Source organism: Aotus nancymaae, unplaced genomic scaffold (assembly GCF_030222135.1).
Source record: "Aotus nancymaae isolate 86718 unplaced genomic scaffold, 86718_ANA_hifiasm-v0.15.2.pri h1tg000161l, whole genome shotgun sequence".
In the NCBI taxonomy this organism is placed as follows: Eukaryota; Metazoa; Chordata; class Mammalia; order Primates; family Aotidae; genus Aotus; species Aotus nancymaae.
Genome location: NW_026988576.1, coordinates 1 through 15,353, shown reverse-complemented (window position 1 = coordinate 15,353; position 15,353 = coordinate 1). Strand labels below are relative to the sequence as shown.

The 15,353-nt window shown below is 39.5% G+C and overlaps 1 protein-coding gene across 1 annotated transcript in view; it reads left to right on the top strand.

Moving 5' to 3' along the window:
- NALCN (sodium leak channel, non-selective) overlaps window positions 1–15,347 on the top strand; it is a gene marked incomplete at its 3' end in the record, with an annotated part of 335,842 nt that extends 320,495 nt beyond the window's left edge. Inside the window, exons 32-40 of the mRNA XM_064371774.1 lie at window positions 1,833–1,926; window positions 2,438–2,544; window positions 2,752–2,826; window positions 4,007–4,126; window positions 7,417–7,485; window positions 8,866–9,014; window positions 9,859–9,952; window positions 14,532–14,664; window positions 15,330–15,347. Of these exons, the coding sequence (XP_064227844.1) occupies window positions 1,833–1,926; window positions 2,438–2,544; window positions 2,752–2,826; window positions 4,007–4,126; window positions 7,417–7,485; window positions 8,866–9,014; window positions 9,859–9,952; window positions 14,532–14,664; window positions 15,330–15,347 (859 nt within the window). The remainder of the gene's footprint in view (window positions 1–1,832; window positions 1,927–2,437; window positions 2,545–2,751; window positions 2,827–4,006; window positions 4,127–7,416; window positions 7,486–8,865; window positions 9,015–9,858; window positions 9,953–14,531; window positions 14,665–15,329) is intronic.
- Between the last annotated feature and the right edge of the window lie 6 nt (window positions 15,348–15,353).

Here is a 15,353-nt window from a genome sequence, read left to right as displayed (position 1 = left end):
TTCAATTCATGTATTATAATGTATAATGATCTAATCAGGATAATTGCCATATCCATCACCTCAAACATTTATCACTGTTTTGTGTTGGGAACATTCAGAATCCTCTCCTTTAGGTATTTGAAAATATACAATTAATTGTTGTCAATTAGATTCACCCTATATTACTATGGAACACTAAAACTTATTCCTCCAATCTAGCTCTATTTTTGTATCTGTTAACCAAATATTACACTTGACTATCTCCATTCTAGTTCCCCTCCCTACCCCAGTAAGCATTTGTTTTTGACCCCAGAGTAGTTATGGATTTCATAGCATTAGCCACAAAGTAAAATCTATAAAGAAAAAAATTATAAATTAGATTACATTTAAATTAAAATTTTCTGAATGACAAAAGACACTATAAGCAAAATAAAAATACAAGCCAAGACTAAGAGAAAATATTAACAACTTAGGTAACTGACAAAAGATTAATATCCAGCATGTATGAAGAATCTCTACAAACCATTAAAAAGGAAATAACAAAATACAAAAATGAGCAAAGGATATGAATAGGCAATTCACATAGGAAGATACAAGCATCGCCATTTACACACATACAAGTGTTTCATTTCATTAATACTAAATCAACATTAAATACATTTCACACCTATCAAAGTGGTCAGATTACAAGGTCTGGTAATGTCAAGTATTGGCAAGAATATTGGAATATGGTAACACTTGTATATTGCCCGTAGGACATTTTTTTTGGTTATTGCTCTTTGAAAAGCAAATTGGCAACATCTGGTAAATGTAAAGATGCTTAAATTCCTAGACCCCATCAATTGTTCTCCTAGAGATTTGCAATGGAGAAACCCTCATAGATGTTTACTGTGAGATAGTGCATGGATGTTTATTGCAGCATTGGTTTTAGTCCATAAACCTAAAATAATTTCTGATATTTGTACAGTGTTTGTGAGCAGTGAAAATGAACAAATTAGATCTAGTAATCTAGTTATAAGGAAAGTATACTGTTCAATGAAGATAAAAAGAAACAGCATCAATAATCACATATTGGACACCATTCTATAAATATTAAAATCAAAACAAATTCTTATGTATTCATATACACATAGGCACACAAGTCAGAAAACATAGTAAGGGGAATGCACCCCTGAGGGGTAGTGGTTAGCTCTGGGTAAGGAAAGAGAGAGTGGAATTTTGTCTAGTTGTTAAAATTACACTTCTGCCTTTATAATACAATAAAATATAATACAGTGCACTGAAACACAATATAACTTTAATCTTGTGCATTTTAATCAAGTTCTCATACAGAATATGAAATCCCATTTAGCCAGTTATCACAGCACTAATTTCTTAAAATGCAAACTGTATGACTTTGCACCTCTTAAAAACAGTGTTGCAATTGCACATATTAGACGTTTTTTAAAGAAAGACAACACACCCTTCACTAGAAGCAGCTGCATTGACAAGCTATAATTTTGCCGCTATGAAATGAAAGGAAACTCACTACTATTAGTTAGTATCCTTTTTTTGAAAATGCAATTACGTAGAAAGTCCTCTTTAAATTTTTCCACACCTGAATATTACACATCTTCAAAGATACAAGTTGAAGGCTGCTGAATTCTCTCTGAAACACGTGGTCATCATTTTGGGAACGCCTCCCAAGACCAGCTTTGAGCATTCTGACCATGTTTCTCTAACCACCGTGGTTGGAAGAACATGGTCAGTGCAAGCCCCCACATCAGTCCTGTTTGTCTCGGCACCCCATCTGTCATGTTCTTGGTGTGACCACGTGACAAAAGGCCTTTTCCTGCTTTCCTTTGTCTGTTAAGGGGACGGCTTTGCTGACCGTCGATCAGAGAAGATGGGAGGACCTGAAGAGCCGACTGAAGATCGCACAGCCTCTTCATCTCCCGCCTCGCCCGGGTACCCAAGATGCTCTGATTTTATTCATGTTGGGCACTAGTGTGCACGATTCCCCAGGAGTCTCAGATTTAAATTAAAATAATAATCGTGAGGCCGCTGGGAGGTTGTGCATAAGTTAATACAGAAACAGGCTCCAAACCACAGATCTCTCCATAAGGCTATTAAAATCAACCACCCAAAGGCTGTGCTTCAGTGCTTTCAGACTAAGCCTTAATGAAAAAATGAATTTTTAAATAAAATATATTTTCGCTTGCCTTTTAAAAATATGAGTGAAATGTATTAAACTGACAGAAATTGAATGACGCACTTCTCCTTCCAATACAGACAGCGTCACGCACTGTCGTTTTAAATATTCAGAGCCAGCCGTTCCTGCAAAACACCTCACAATAGATGGAACTGTTTGGGGAGAAAAATGTAATGGGTTTTAAGATTAGCATTAAAGAAAATGGAAGACAAGCAAGTAAATGTGACCTGTGTTTAAAATGCCCTTGCCCAAACCTTTCTTTTCTAGATAATGATGGTTTTAGAGCTAAGATGTATGACATAACCCAGCATCCGTTTTTTAAGAGGACAATTGCATTACTCGTCCTGGCCCAGTCGGTGTTGCTGTCTGTCAAGGTACTTCGTTTCCCCCTAAGACTCTGAGAATGAATTCTGTATTCATTGCTACATCCGAGAGTATCACAAGCCGCTGTATGCATTCACGGTTATGTTCTTGGATATAAAAACTAAGATTCACTGTCATGGCAAAGTGGGCAGGAGAGGGACAAGTCTGTATGTGTCCAGTGGACGTGGGCAAAGACTCGTGTGCTGTTTCTGTTGCAGTGGGACGTCGAGGACCCGGTGACCGTACCTTTGGCAACAATGTCGGTTGTTTTCACCTTCATCTTTGTGCTGGAGGTACCGTAATGAGTCGGCTAGCGCTGGGGGAATCTGTGCACAGTTTTCAAGTAAATCAGTGTCCCTCTTTGATGCCACTTACTCTCCTCTCTCTGTTCCATTGCCTTTGAAGCTTTGCCCTTAGGATATTTCCTTCTTAAGCTGTTCGCTTAACTTGAACAAAGACGTCACTTTACCCATCAGATTTTTCTAACCAGAAATGCTGCTGTCGATTGTTGTGTCTGAGTGATGGCCTGTCCAGTTATGCGAGTTCTAATATTTAGAGGGAATGGTGCAAGCCCCTATAGTTCAGGCACTCAAATCGCAATAGGGTGGCAAAGCAAGCTGGCCCCTCCAAGGTTATTCTAATATGCGATTCATATATCACTTTCCAGGGCAATCTTCTTTGAAATACAAGCAGATTCTCATTTTGCCCTATACTGGTTGATGTTTTCCAAAATCTATGGTCTTTTGCTTAAGGAAGAAAAATGTCCCATGATCAGAACTAGTCATAAGACAAAGAGGAAAGAGTGTAGAGAATACAGATTTGCAAGCCATTTAGCTTCAAAAATAAGTCATGTATCTTGGTAATAAACTCTTCTTTTTAGTTACTACGTTGTTTACAATTATTCTTTAAATAGATAGTATAACCCAGCGTGGTGACTCCTATAATGCCGGCACTTTGGGAGGCTGAGGTGGCTGGATCACCTGAGGCCAGGAGTGTGAGACCAGCCTGGCCAACGTGGTAAAACCCCATCTCAACTTAAATACAAAAATTACCCAGGCGTGGTTGCACCTGCCTATAATCCCAGCTACTTAGGAGGCTGAGGCAGGAGAATTGCTTGAACCCAGGAGGCGGAGGCTGCAATGAGCCAAGATTGCACCACTGCACTCCAGCCTGGGTAACACAGCGAGACTCAGTCTCAAAAAATAATGGAATGGAATGGAAGCGAAAGGAAAGGAAAGGAAAAAAAGAAAAAAGGAAAGGAAAAGAAAAGAGTGTAGGCACGTGGCCTAAAGGAAACCTCAAAAGGCATTAAAGTATTTGTCTCGTTTTCAATAAAAAAGATACTGTGTTCACATAAAAGAATTTTAAATTTTCTTCATTAAAAAAATTCACATAATACATCTCAAGTTAATACATGTAAATATGTGCTGTGCTGAACACTCTCTCTGTTTATTTTCTTTATTTTTTCTGCAGGTTACCATGAAGATCATAGCAATGTCGCCTGCTGGCTTCTGGCAAAGCAGAAGAAACCGGTACGATCTCCTGGTGACGTCGCTTGGCGTTGTATGGGTGGTGCTTCACTTCGCCCTCCTGGTAAGTACAGAAGTCAAGTTGATTTCAGCTGACTATTTCAGTGTGGTTTAGTTCTGCTCAGTCCTGTTTCCAGTCTCATTTTACTCCACATCAACCTGCTCTGAAGCGTTAGACGGACCTCCCTAAAGCCCAGCTTTGACAGTAACAGGCTCTCAGACATACTTGTGCCTACACGTGCACACCCCCGCACTCCTCACACAGGCAAAACCTGGCCCCTCAAAGCCCTAGATGGTGCAAGCTAGAAAGAGAAGGACCTTCAAGATCTTCAGCTTTAGCCTCTCATTTTACTGCAACAGATTGAGAACTGTCCACATTCACACGACAAGCTAGTACCGGAAGGCTACAGCCCTGTTTTCTGAGCTGAAATATGGCATCCATTCCACTTCATTATAATCAGTATTTCACGATGCAGTTCTCAAGTTCTTCCGCTGCTTCATTGTCTACGAGACATTTAGCTTCCACGTCTCTAAATCATATGATTCTCTGTCTCTATACCTGTGTTCTCAGTATTTTACCTAAAGTGCCTTCACCCTCCATTCACTCAAAATCTGTAGCTATAGGTGTACTGGACCGTAATCTAGAGCCATATTGTCCAGTGAAAATAAAATGTGGCCACAGATATCACTTAAAATTTTCTAGGAGCCACAGTAAAAAAATAAATAAATAACAATTTAATAATTATATTTTCTAAACTACTATATCCGAAGTAGTAGTATTTCCATTTGTAAGCAATATAAGATTATTGAGATAAGTTGCATCCTTGTGTCTGTGTATGAAGTCTTTGGCTGAGTGTGTATTTTATACTTACAGCATATCTTCATTTAAATCACCACATTTCAAGTGTTCAGTAACCCACGTGGTTCCATGTGGCTGGTGGCTACCACGTTGGGCAGCACAGTCTAAAAGATACGGGTCCTAGTCTAGGCTCCACCATTTTCCAGCTTTAACCAATTTATTTGCCTTCAATGATCCTTTGTTTTCTCCTCTGAACAGGGGATATAAGGTCATAATCCACCTATTCCCTCTGGCATTACGAAGATCAAGTGAGATCATATATTTAAGGCTTTCTGGAACTATAGAGATTATTACAAGCCTTTAGGAGTTATTATAATTACCTTTTTGCTGTTGTTGTTAGTCATCCTTGATCTCACCCCAAGGAATATTATCAGATTTTCCCTGTTTCCTTCTATCCATTCTCCCATCCCCTTAATGTTAGAGACATGCGGGGAAAGAGCCATAACGTGGAACCCATGTAAGCATCCTAAAGGGCTTGCCTTAATATAAGATGCTGTGCTCAAGAACACAGAAAGCGTCCTTATTAAACCAGTGGTTGCCTTCAGCATCAGGGCTGTAATGAAGCCTAGGTGAGCTCTCAGTCACCCTGAAGTATTTTCTCAGCAATAAACCTGGGCTTCAGGGAGGTCCATCTAACATCTCAGAGCAGGTTGATGTCGAGTAAAATGAGACTGGAAACAGGACTAAGCAGAACTGAACCAAACTGAAAGAATGTAACAAGCAAATAAAGACAGTTGCTGCTCTTGTGACCCTTATAGCCTGGAGAAGTAGATAGGTAGTCATCAAGCGTTCACAAATCTATGAGTATAACGGCTGTGACGAGGGAGATGAAGGAGAGCCTGGGTTCCTGTGGCTACTTAGGTAACGATGGGAGATGGTTTCATCATAGAAGTTTGGAAGGCATCCCCATGGGAGTGATGGCTCCACCTGTAGGACGAGGGGAGGACATTTCAGTCCCTGTGATGGAAGGATGGCAGAGCTGGAAGAAGGACAGATATATATAGTACTAGCATAGCACAAGGTTTGGATGAATAAGAAGGTGTCAGACCTCTTAGAACCTTGCAGTCCAGGTGACGTATTCAGGTCCTCATCCTATAAGCTATCGGTTGTCATTACTTCCAAAACATAAAGAGGAAAAGTGTCTGCAATAGATCTTCGGCTAACATGGAAAGAAGAGGCAGCAAGGTCCATGTTTTTCCTTTCTCCAGATAAAATGTGTGTTAGTCCCTTCTCACAGTGCCATGAAGAAATACCCAAAACTGGATAATTTACAAAGGAAAGATGTTTAATTGACTCACAGTTCCACATGGCTGGGGAGGCCTCAGAAAACGTGCAGTCATGGCGAAAGAGGAAGCAAATACATCCTTCTCCACATGGTGGCAGGAAGAAGTATGTGACCAGTGAAAGGGGATGCCCCTTACAAAACCATCAGATGACATGAGACTTAACACTATCACAAGAAGAGGATGAGGGAAACCACCCCCATGATTCCGTTACCTCCACCTGGTCCCTCCCGTGAGATATGGGGATTATGGGAACTACAATTCAAGATGAGACTTGGGTGGGAACACAGCCAAACCATATCAAAACGCAACCTAAAGCTACTGAGTCCAAGCAAAAGTCAAGTAGACTCCCCAGTCCCAGATGATCCTAGAGAGGACTCTTTAAACCCAAAAGACGAACTGCTTTTGTTCTCCAAGAACCTCTTTGGTCTTGGAAGGATGCTCATTCTCCATTGTATTTTGCAGTGGACTATTGGGAAGGAAAGTTCCCTGTCCAAAGGTGCTATGTGCACACATTCATGTGCTTGGACCTCACCAAGGATCTCGCTGGACCCCCTTTGCGGGGCCCGTCTGTGACTGTCATCATTTGGCTAGGCAAGCCTCCTTGAGAGTAATCACACTCTGGCATCAGCTGAATGTCAAGGTTGTTACTGCAATTATAGCTGGTGGGATCTTTGTTTCTCAAATGAAGTTTTCTTATTCACAAAGTGCAATCATCTCTTCCTGCTAATCACACCCTCAAAGAAAGAGCTGAATGTGTTCCTGAGCAGGGAGGACCTCTCTGAAATCAGCTTAGAGGAATGAGTGTGTCTGTTTTTCAGGGGTGTCTAGAATCTGACTTCCGGCAATCTTTTCCACCATCAGCCCTTCCTCTTTGGCAGGATTCCCTTATCTCCGATGTCACTTGACCTTCCTGTTTTTCACACCCGTTGCTGGTCACCATTTTATGTAAAATAAGTTTCAAAATACAGAATTTAGCTGAGCAAAACAGAACCCGAAGTTTCATTTGAGACTGAATTTTAAATCTAATATTTATTCATGAGTTTTTGCAGTGACCTTTTCAGCACCTTTTTAAGATAACTTTCTTATAAGAATTTACACATATTAAGTTAATTATTCAGTATACTTCACAGAAGACTTAAAATAAAAAATGAAACTGTAACAAGATATTTTGTGCAAATTGTGAGAGGCTGTCTTCTGCTTAAATTTCAGAACGCATATACCTACATGATGGGGGCTTGCGTGATTGTATTTAGGTTTTTCTCTATCTGTGGAAAGCATGTAAGTACCTTGTGAAGAATCCTATCAAAGGTTATATATGCGTTAAAGGATGGTGATTAATTGATTACAGCCTTACCCTGGGGTGTTGAGATGTAGTCACAAATTACTAGACATAAGTCAAGATTAACAAATATTAAATATTAAATGAATCAGTAGCTTAGTTACCTTTTGATATGTTTCCTGCCATTTATGTTGCTTATTCTTTTTATCCAAAAATTAAAGATAACATATCAGTCATGAAAACAAAAACCAATATTCTTTCTTAATGCATCTTTATTTTCAATAAAGTTAAGTAACTTTACTTCAAAGCAAAAGAATCTTTAATGAATTAATTTTTATGTTCCATGTTTCAAGTTCTTTTTTTTTTTCTTTTTTTTGATGGGGTTTCACTCTGTCATCAGGCTGGAGTGCAGTGGCATGATCTCAGCTCACTGCAGTCTTTGCTTCCCGAGTTCAAGCAATTCTCCTGCCTCAGCCTCCTGAGTACTGGGATTCAGGTGCAGGCCACCACACCAGGCTAATTTTTGTATTTTTAGTAGAGATGGGGTTTCACCATGTTGGCCAGGATGGGATTCCAGATTTTTTATATTCTTTGTTAATGTTCATGGGTATATTCTACATATATTTTTCACTTTTTTACAATACTGTTTCCACTTTTATTACAAATGTCATTTCATATATACATTTCATAGATACACATAACCAATATATTTAATAATTGATAGTTTAGTATTATACCATTGTTTAGGTTTATTTCTGTGAAAGTCTGTGGAAGAAACCTGAGTTTGCTTGCTATCAGTCAAAAATGTGCAGCCCTTATCATAGAGAATTGAGCAGGAGAAGAGAAAATGGAAGGTGAAAAAGCTTAGAGTGTTACTCTTATTAATTTGTCTGAAGAGACTGAACTGTTTGAAGAGAGAATAAAATTCACCCAATGCCTGGTGGGTTTTGAAGAATACTCAGATTTAATACCTAATAGAAAGCAACTTGCAAATGATATAATTGACAGTCACTCTTAAGCCAATCCGCTTAAAGATTAGTTGCTACTCAGGCCTTCCATGGCATAATGGATCTTCATGGATTGAATATTGTCTGTCTGTGTCTGTCTCTCTCTCTTTTTTTCTCTCTCCCCACTTCCCTGCCCTTTCCTCCCCTTCGCACTCCTTCCCTCCCCTTCCCATTCCTTCCCTCTCCTTCCCTTCCCTTCTCTTTCCTTCCCTCCCCTTCCCTCCCCTTCCCTCCCCCTCCCTCCCCTTCCCACTCCTTCCCTCCCCTTCCCTCTCCTTCCCTCTCCTTCTCTCTCCTTCCCTCTCCTTCTCTCTACTTCCCTCTCCTTCCCTCTCCTTCTCTGTCTCCCCTCTTCCCACCCATGGTCCACAGGTGACGCTGAAGATGCTCCTCCTAACAGTGGTGGTCAGCATGTACAAGAGCTTCTTTATCATAGTAGGCATGTTCCTCTTGCTGCTGTGTTACGCTTTTGCTGGAGTTGTTTTATTTGGTACTGTGAAATATGGGGAGAACATTAACAGGTTGGTGTATATTTATCTTTCTAATCATTTATCAAGCAAACTCTTCAGTAATACAATTTTAAATAAACAAATGTTTCTTGTCTATTAAAGTCTAGGAGAGGGAAAAGGGACGTAATCAGTTGCAAATTAAAATAAAATAGCCAAGTTTTAAGTGACATTTTTCCAGTTGAAACAGGTATTCAACTGAAAAGTCTTATTTTCAAAACCTTAGAAAATTTAGAAATAAAACAAAAAGAATCCATAATTCCACCGACACTCAGTAATCATCACTCCCAATTCCAGAACTTTTCCTATCTATGTATTGCCCAAAAATGATACATTATTTTTAGATGGAACAATTTTAAGATAACTTGGGGTTTTATTCTCAGCAAAATATGGGAATTTAGAACCACCCTCCCAAATGGTTGTAATATGTGAAAAGCAGTTTTCAAGATGTGTCTAAATTTTATAGATGCATCTCATCATTTTTGTTTTTTTTAAGTCCTGAGACAGCAACAAAGTTTATACTGATGTGTCTGGTTGTAGGAATTGTTATTTGATACATGGCTGCCCCACCTTTGACAGCATCGTCCAAGTGAAAGAAGGGATCACTTAGTGGCCAGAGCTTGCCTGCTTAGTCATTCAAGATGAATGGCAATAAATTAGTGGTCATGCTAGAGTTGGGTGTTCCAACAGCCATCCTCGGAGGCAAGTGGAAATGATAAACTAATAAGATATGACCTTTGGAAAAGGTAACTTAGCAACCAGATTTGCTACTACCTCCACTTGCTTTGGTGGTGACAAATCATCCTATTTCGTGACAACCCCTTCTATTCACATTGTTATTTTTTTCCCCTTAAATTAGGCATGCAAATTTCTCTTCAGCTGGCAAAGCTATTACCGTACTGTTCCGAATTGTCACAGGTGAAGACTGGAACAAGATTATGCATGACTGTATGGTAAGTATCTCTCATCATAACGATGCTTAGACTTAGAATCAACGTGAAACTCTTGCGACACAATGTTGGCAGGATCATCCCTGTTAGCGTCAAGACTTTGTGTATGAAATACAAATCCTGACACTTCAGTCCCTAAAATTGCATTATTATACATTCCAGTGTGTGAATATTTAAGTCAAAATATTCAATTAACCGAACTTAAGCTACTGTAGTTCCATTCAACAAATATGCATTCTGTGAATGTGTTCTTTCCCTCCTATCTTTAATATTTTGGTAATCAAAGTCAAACAGGAAGACCTTTAATTTAATGTATTCAATGGGTATTCACTGCCCCTCAGATATATGCTAGGTGCTAGGTCTTCAGCAACTCCAAGACAAGCTCCAGGAGCCTACCTCAAGGGCTGTGAGCTACTCTTCCTTCATACTACACACTTTATACTTCATTCCTACTGTATCCTGCCTGCTCCAAGCATCATCCTTCTGGTCTCAGTTTAAACATCCATTCCTTCAGGTCTTTTGCCTGAAGCTAAGACAGCCAGCTTTATGTTCTTGCGCTGCTCTATATTTCTCCTTTGTAATAAGTATCACAACTGTAGTGAATTATTAGCTTACATTCATTTATTTTATCTATCTCTTATTATAAGACAGACCAATGCTGACTTAAACAGTTTCTACAGTGATGGAAATCTTCACTGTCCAGTTCAGGAGCCACTAGCCATATGTGGCTATGGAGCACTTAAAATGTGACTGACACAACTGAGGAACTGAATTTTAGATTTAAGTTTATATTATTACATTTTAATTAACATAAATTTAAATTTACATGGCCACATGGAGCTAGTGGTCACCATATTGGACTGTGCGGCACTCAACTGTCAGCAGGAAGAAGAGACAGGGCCTATGTCTTTCTTACCAATCTCTCCCCAAACTTGGTACAAACCTAGCACAGAGTAGGAGCTCTAGGACTTTATGCATGAATTAACAGACACAGAATTTGCCAAATCAAATAGAATACAAGGCAAAACTTAATGAATCTTAAATAAAAATACAAGCATAATGCTGGGATTATAGAAGAAAGAGCTAGTTTCTCTGGCTGAGAGAAACCAGAAAGTTCTCTCAGAGGTGTTGGCATTTTATTGAGCCTGTAAACAATGAGAGTTTTTGATAACCTAAGTCTTGTGCTATTCCATAGCATTCCATAACAGTGTTCCAGGAATGGGGATTATTCCTTGCACAATCTGAGTGTGAATTTGCTATGTACAGGCACACCTTGTTTTACTGTGCTTCACTTACTGCTTTTTTTTTTTTTGAGACAGAGTTTCACTCTTGTTACCCGGGCTGGAGTGCAATGGCGCGATCTCAGCTCACCGCAACCTCTGCCTCCTGGGTTCAGGCAATTCTCCTGCCTCAGCCTCCTGAGTAACTGGGATTACAGGCGCGTGCCACCATGCCCAGCTAATTTTTTGTATTTTTAGTAGAGACGGGGTTTCACCATGTTGACCAGCATGGTCTCGATCTCTTGACCTCGTGATCCACCCGCCTTGGCCTCCCAAAGTGCTGGGAAACAGGTGTGAGCCACCGCACCCAGCCCCACTTACTGCTTTTTGCAGACATTGAATTTTTACGAATTGAAGGTTTATGGCAATCTTGTGTTGAGCAGGTCTCTCAGGGCCGTTTTTCCAATAGCATGTGTTTGCTCACTTTCTGGTTCTGTATCACATTTTGGTAATTCTCAGTATTTCAGAATGTATTATTATATATCTGTTTTGACAATCAGTGATCAATTATCTTTGATGTTCCTGTTGTAATTGTTTTGGGGGGTGCCATGAACTGTGCTCAGTAAGATAGAGAATTTAATTGATAAATGTCATATGTCTTCTGACTGCTGCGCCAAACAGCTGTTTCCCCAACTCTTTTCTTTCCCTCGACTTTTATCTTTTCTTGGGCCTCCCTCTGTCCTGAGACACAACAATATTGAAATTAGGCCGATTCATAACCCTACAATGGTCTGTAAGTGTTCAAGTGAAAAGAAGAATCACACATCTCTCACTTTAAATCAATAGCTAGAAATTATTAAGCTTACTGAGGAAGGCATGTCGAAAGCTGAGTTAGCCCAAAAGCTATGTCCCTTGCACAAATAGTTAGTCAAGTTGTTAATTCAAGGGAAAAGTCCTTGAAGGAAATTAAAATGCTACTTCAGTGAACACGTGACTGATAAGAAATAGCCTTATTGCTGATATGGAGAAAGTTTTACTGGTCCGAATGGAAGATCAACTAGCCACAATGTGTCCTTAAGCTAAAGCCAAATGCAGAAGAAGCCCCTAACTCTCTTCAAATTTATGAAGGCTGAGAGAGGTGAGGATGCTGCAGAAAAACAAAATGATCAATGCTAGCAAAGGTTGGTTCATGACAAAACAGCCTTCTGTTGGAAGAAGATGCCCTCTAGAACTTTCACAGCTGGAAAGGAGAATTTGATGCCTGGCTTCAAACCTTCAAATGACAGGCTGACTCTGTTGTTAGGGACTAATGCAGCCGGTGACATTCAGTGGAAGCCAATGCTCATTTACCATTCTGAAAATCCTAGGTCCCTGCTATAGTTTGACTGTGTCCCCACCCAAATCACATCTTGAATTGTAGTTCCCTTAATTCCCATGTATCCTGGGAGGGACCAGGTGGAGATAATTGAATCATGGGGTTAGTTTCCTCCATCTTGTTCTTGTGAAAGTGGGTTCTCATGAGATCTGATGGTTTTATAAGGGGCTTTTCCCCCATTTGCTCGGCACTTCTTGCTCCCACCATGTGAAGAAAGACATGTTTGCTTTCCCTTCCGCCATGATTGTAAGTCTCCTGAGGCCTCCCCATTCCTGCTGGACTGAGTCAATTAAATCTCTTTCCTTTATAAATTACTCAGTCTTGGGTATGTCTTTATTAGCAGCGTGAGAATGGACTAATACAGTCCCTTAAGAATTATGCTAAATCTACCTTGTCTGTACTCTATAAATGGAACAACAAAGCCTGGATGACAGACAGCTGTTCACAGCATGGTTTGCTGGATATTTAAGCCCACGCTTGAGACCTACTGCTCAAAAAGAAAAAAAAAAATTCAAAGTGGTACTGCTCATTAACAGTGCATCTACCTGGTCACCCAAGAGCTGTACAAGGAGATGTATAAGGAGATGAGTGTTGTTTGCATGCCTGCTAACACAACATCCTTTCTGCCCATGAATTTAGGAGTCATTTCAACTTTCAAGTCTTATTAGTTCAGAAATATATTTAATAAGGCTAATGGCTGCTATAGATAGTGATTCCTCTGAAGGATCTGGGCAAAGTACATTGAAAACCTTCTGGAAAGAATTCACCATTCTAGATGCCATTAAGAACATTCATGATTCATGGGAGGAGGTCAAAATATCAGCATTAACAGAAATTTGGAAGAAGTTTGGAAGCCCTTATGGATGACTTTGATGGGTTTGAGACTTCAGTGAAGGAAGTCACTGCGCATGTGGTTAGTAGAAATAGCAAGAGAACCAGAATTAGAAATAGAACCTGAAGATGTGACTGAATTGCTACAGACTCCTGATCAAACTTGAAGGAGTGAAGATTGCTCCTTATGGATGAGCAGAGTGGATTCTTGAAATGGAATCTACTCTTGCTGAAGATGCTATGAACATAGTCGTAACAATGAAGACTTTATAATATTACATAAAATTACTCAATAAACCAGCTGCAGGGTTTGAGAGAGTTGACTCCGAATTCGAAAGAAGTTGTATTGTGGGTAAAATGCTATCAAACAGCATCACATGCTGCAGAAAAATCTTTCACAAAAGGAAGAGTCAATTGATGTGACAAACTTCCATGTTATCCTGTTTTAAGAAATTGCCACAGCCACTCCAACCTTCAGCAGCCACCAGCACTGAGCCAAGACCCTCCACCACTAGCAGAAGATTACAGCTCACTAAAGGCTCAGATGATTGTTGGCTTTTCTTAGCAATAAAACGCTTTTTATTAAGTTCTGTACCTTTTTTAGACATAATGCTACTGCATACTTAATAAGCCACAATATGGTATAAACATACCTTGCATATGTGCTGGGAAACCAGAACATGCATGGGACTTGTTTTATTGCAGTATTCACTGGAACTGAAACTGCAGTGCCCCCGAGGCATACCTGTATAGTCTGTGTTCCCAAATGTTAACCTATTACTTCAGTCAGACAGAAACTTGTAAATGTCTTTTTATTTGGTTTTCTGCAGTTTGCATCACAGTGGCTACTTATCGCTTGGGGCAGGTGGCAGTGGTAGAAAGAGTATCTAGTGAGGATCAGCTCATTTTCATTGTGCTTTTAAACATGGTAATAACCTTGGGATTCTACAAGATAACAGCATAGCATAAATGAAATATTCTTCTGTATTTTTTGCTACAGATGAGGTACCCAATATACGTGGCTTTTGAAAGCTTACTCTTAAGTTAATCATATTCTATATGTTTAGGAATCTCTTCATTAACTGTAGTCAGCTAAAAGAAATTTGCATTCTCTACTCTTATCTTCTTCTCCTTCTTCCACCCCAATGCCCCAAAGGTTCAGCCTCCTTTTTGTACTCCAGATGAATTCACATACTGGGCAACAGACTGTGGAAATTATGCTGGGGCACTTATGTATTTCTGTTCATTTTATGTCATCATTGCCTACATCATGCTAAATCTGCTTGTAGGTAAGTGATGTTGGTTGAATATATTTTTTTTTACTCTTTAAACTCAGGTACTTAGATAATTACGTACAATTTTCGAGTAATGATCCTGGATTGCTTGGTGTGGGTGTTTCATGGCATTAATTATAAATTGTTGTCTCTCCATCCAGAAACTTCAAAGACCTTTGAAAGGCATGTAAATGATATTTGATTGCAATTTTAAGGGTTGTACCATTTATTATGATCATTAATTTCAAAAGAGCTCTTCTCATGGATTGAGCTGAACAAATAGTAGAGAGGACTACCTTTCTAGCCTTGCAATATCACATTTCTGTTTTTGAAAGGCATACCTTAATCACCCAGCTGTGGGGCCACCCAGAACTCAATTTGACCCTAAAAACAACCCTGGAACTCTCAACTAAGAGTTAAAGCCAGCTGGCATGACTATCTCTATACACAGAATGTGTGTTTGTGCTTACGACCCTCATGTTTTGGAAAGGCAGGAGCTGGAGAAATAGCTTAGTCCAAGTGTAAACATGCCAATTTGGAAACCACACTAAAAGCACTTTAAAAATTTGGCTTATGATGCAGGTGATAAAATCCATTATTAATAATAGATGTTTTACTCTTTGTAAAATATGACAGATTAGCATAATGGTCTAATTTCTGAATTTTCCTTTTTTTTAAAGCCATAATTGTGGAGAATTTCTCCT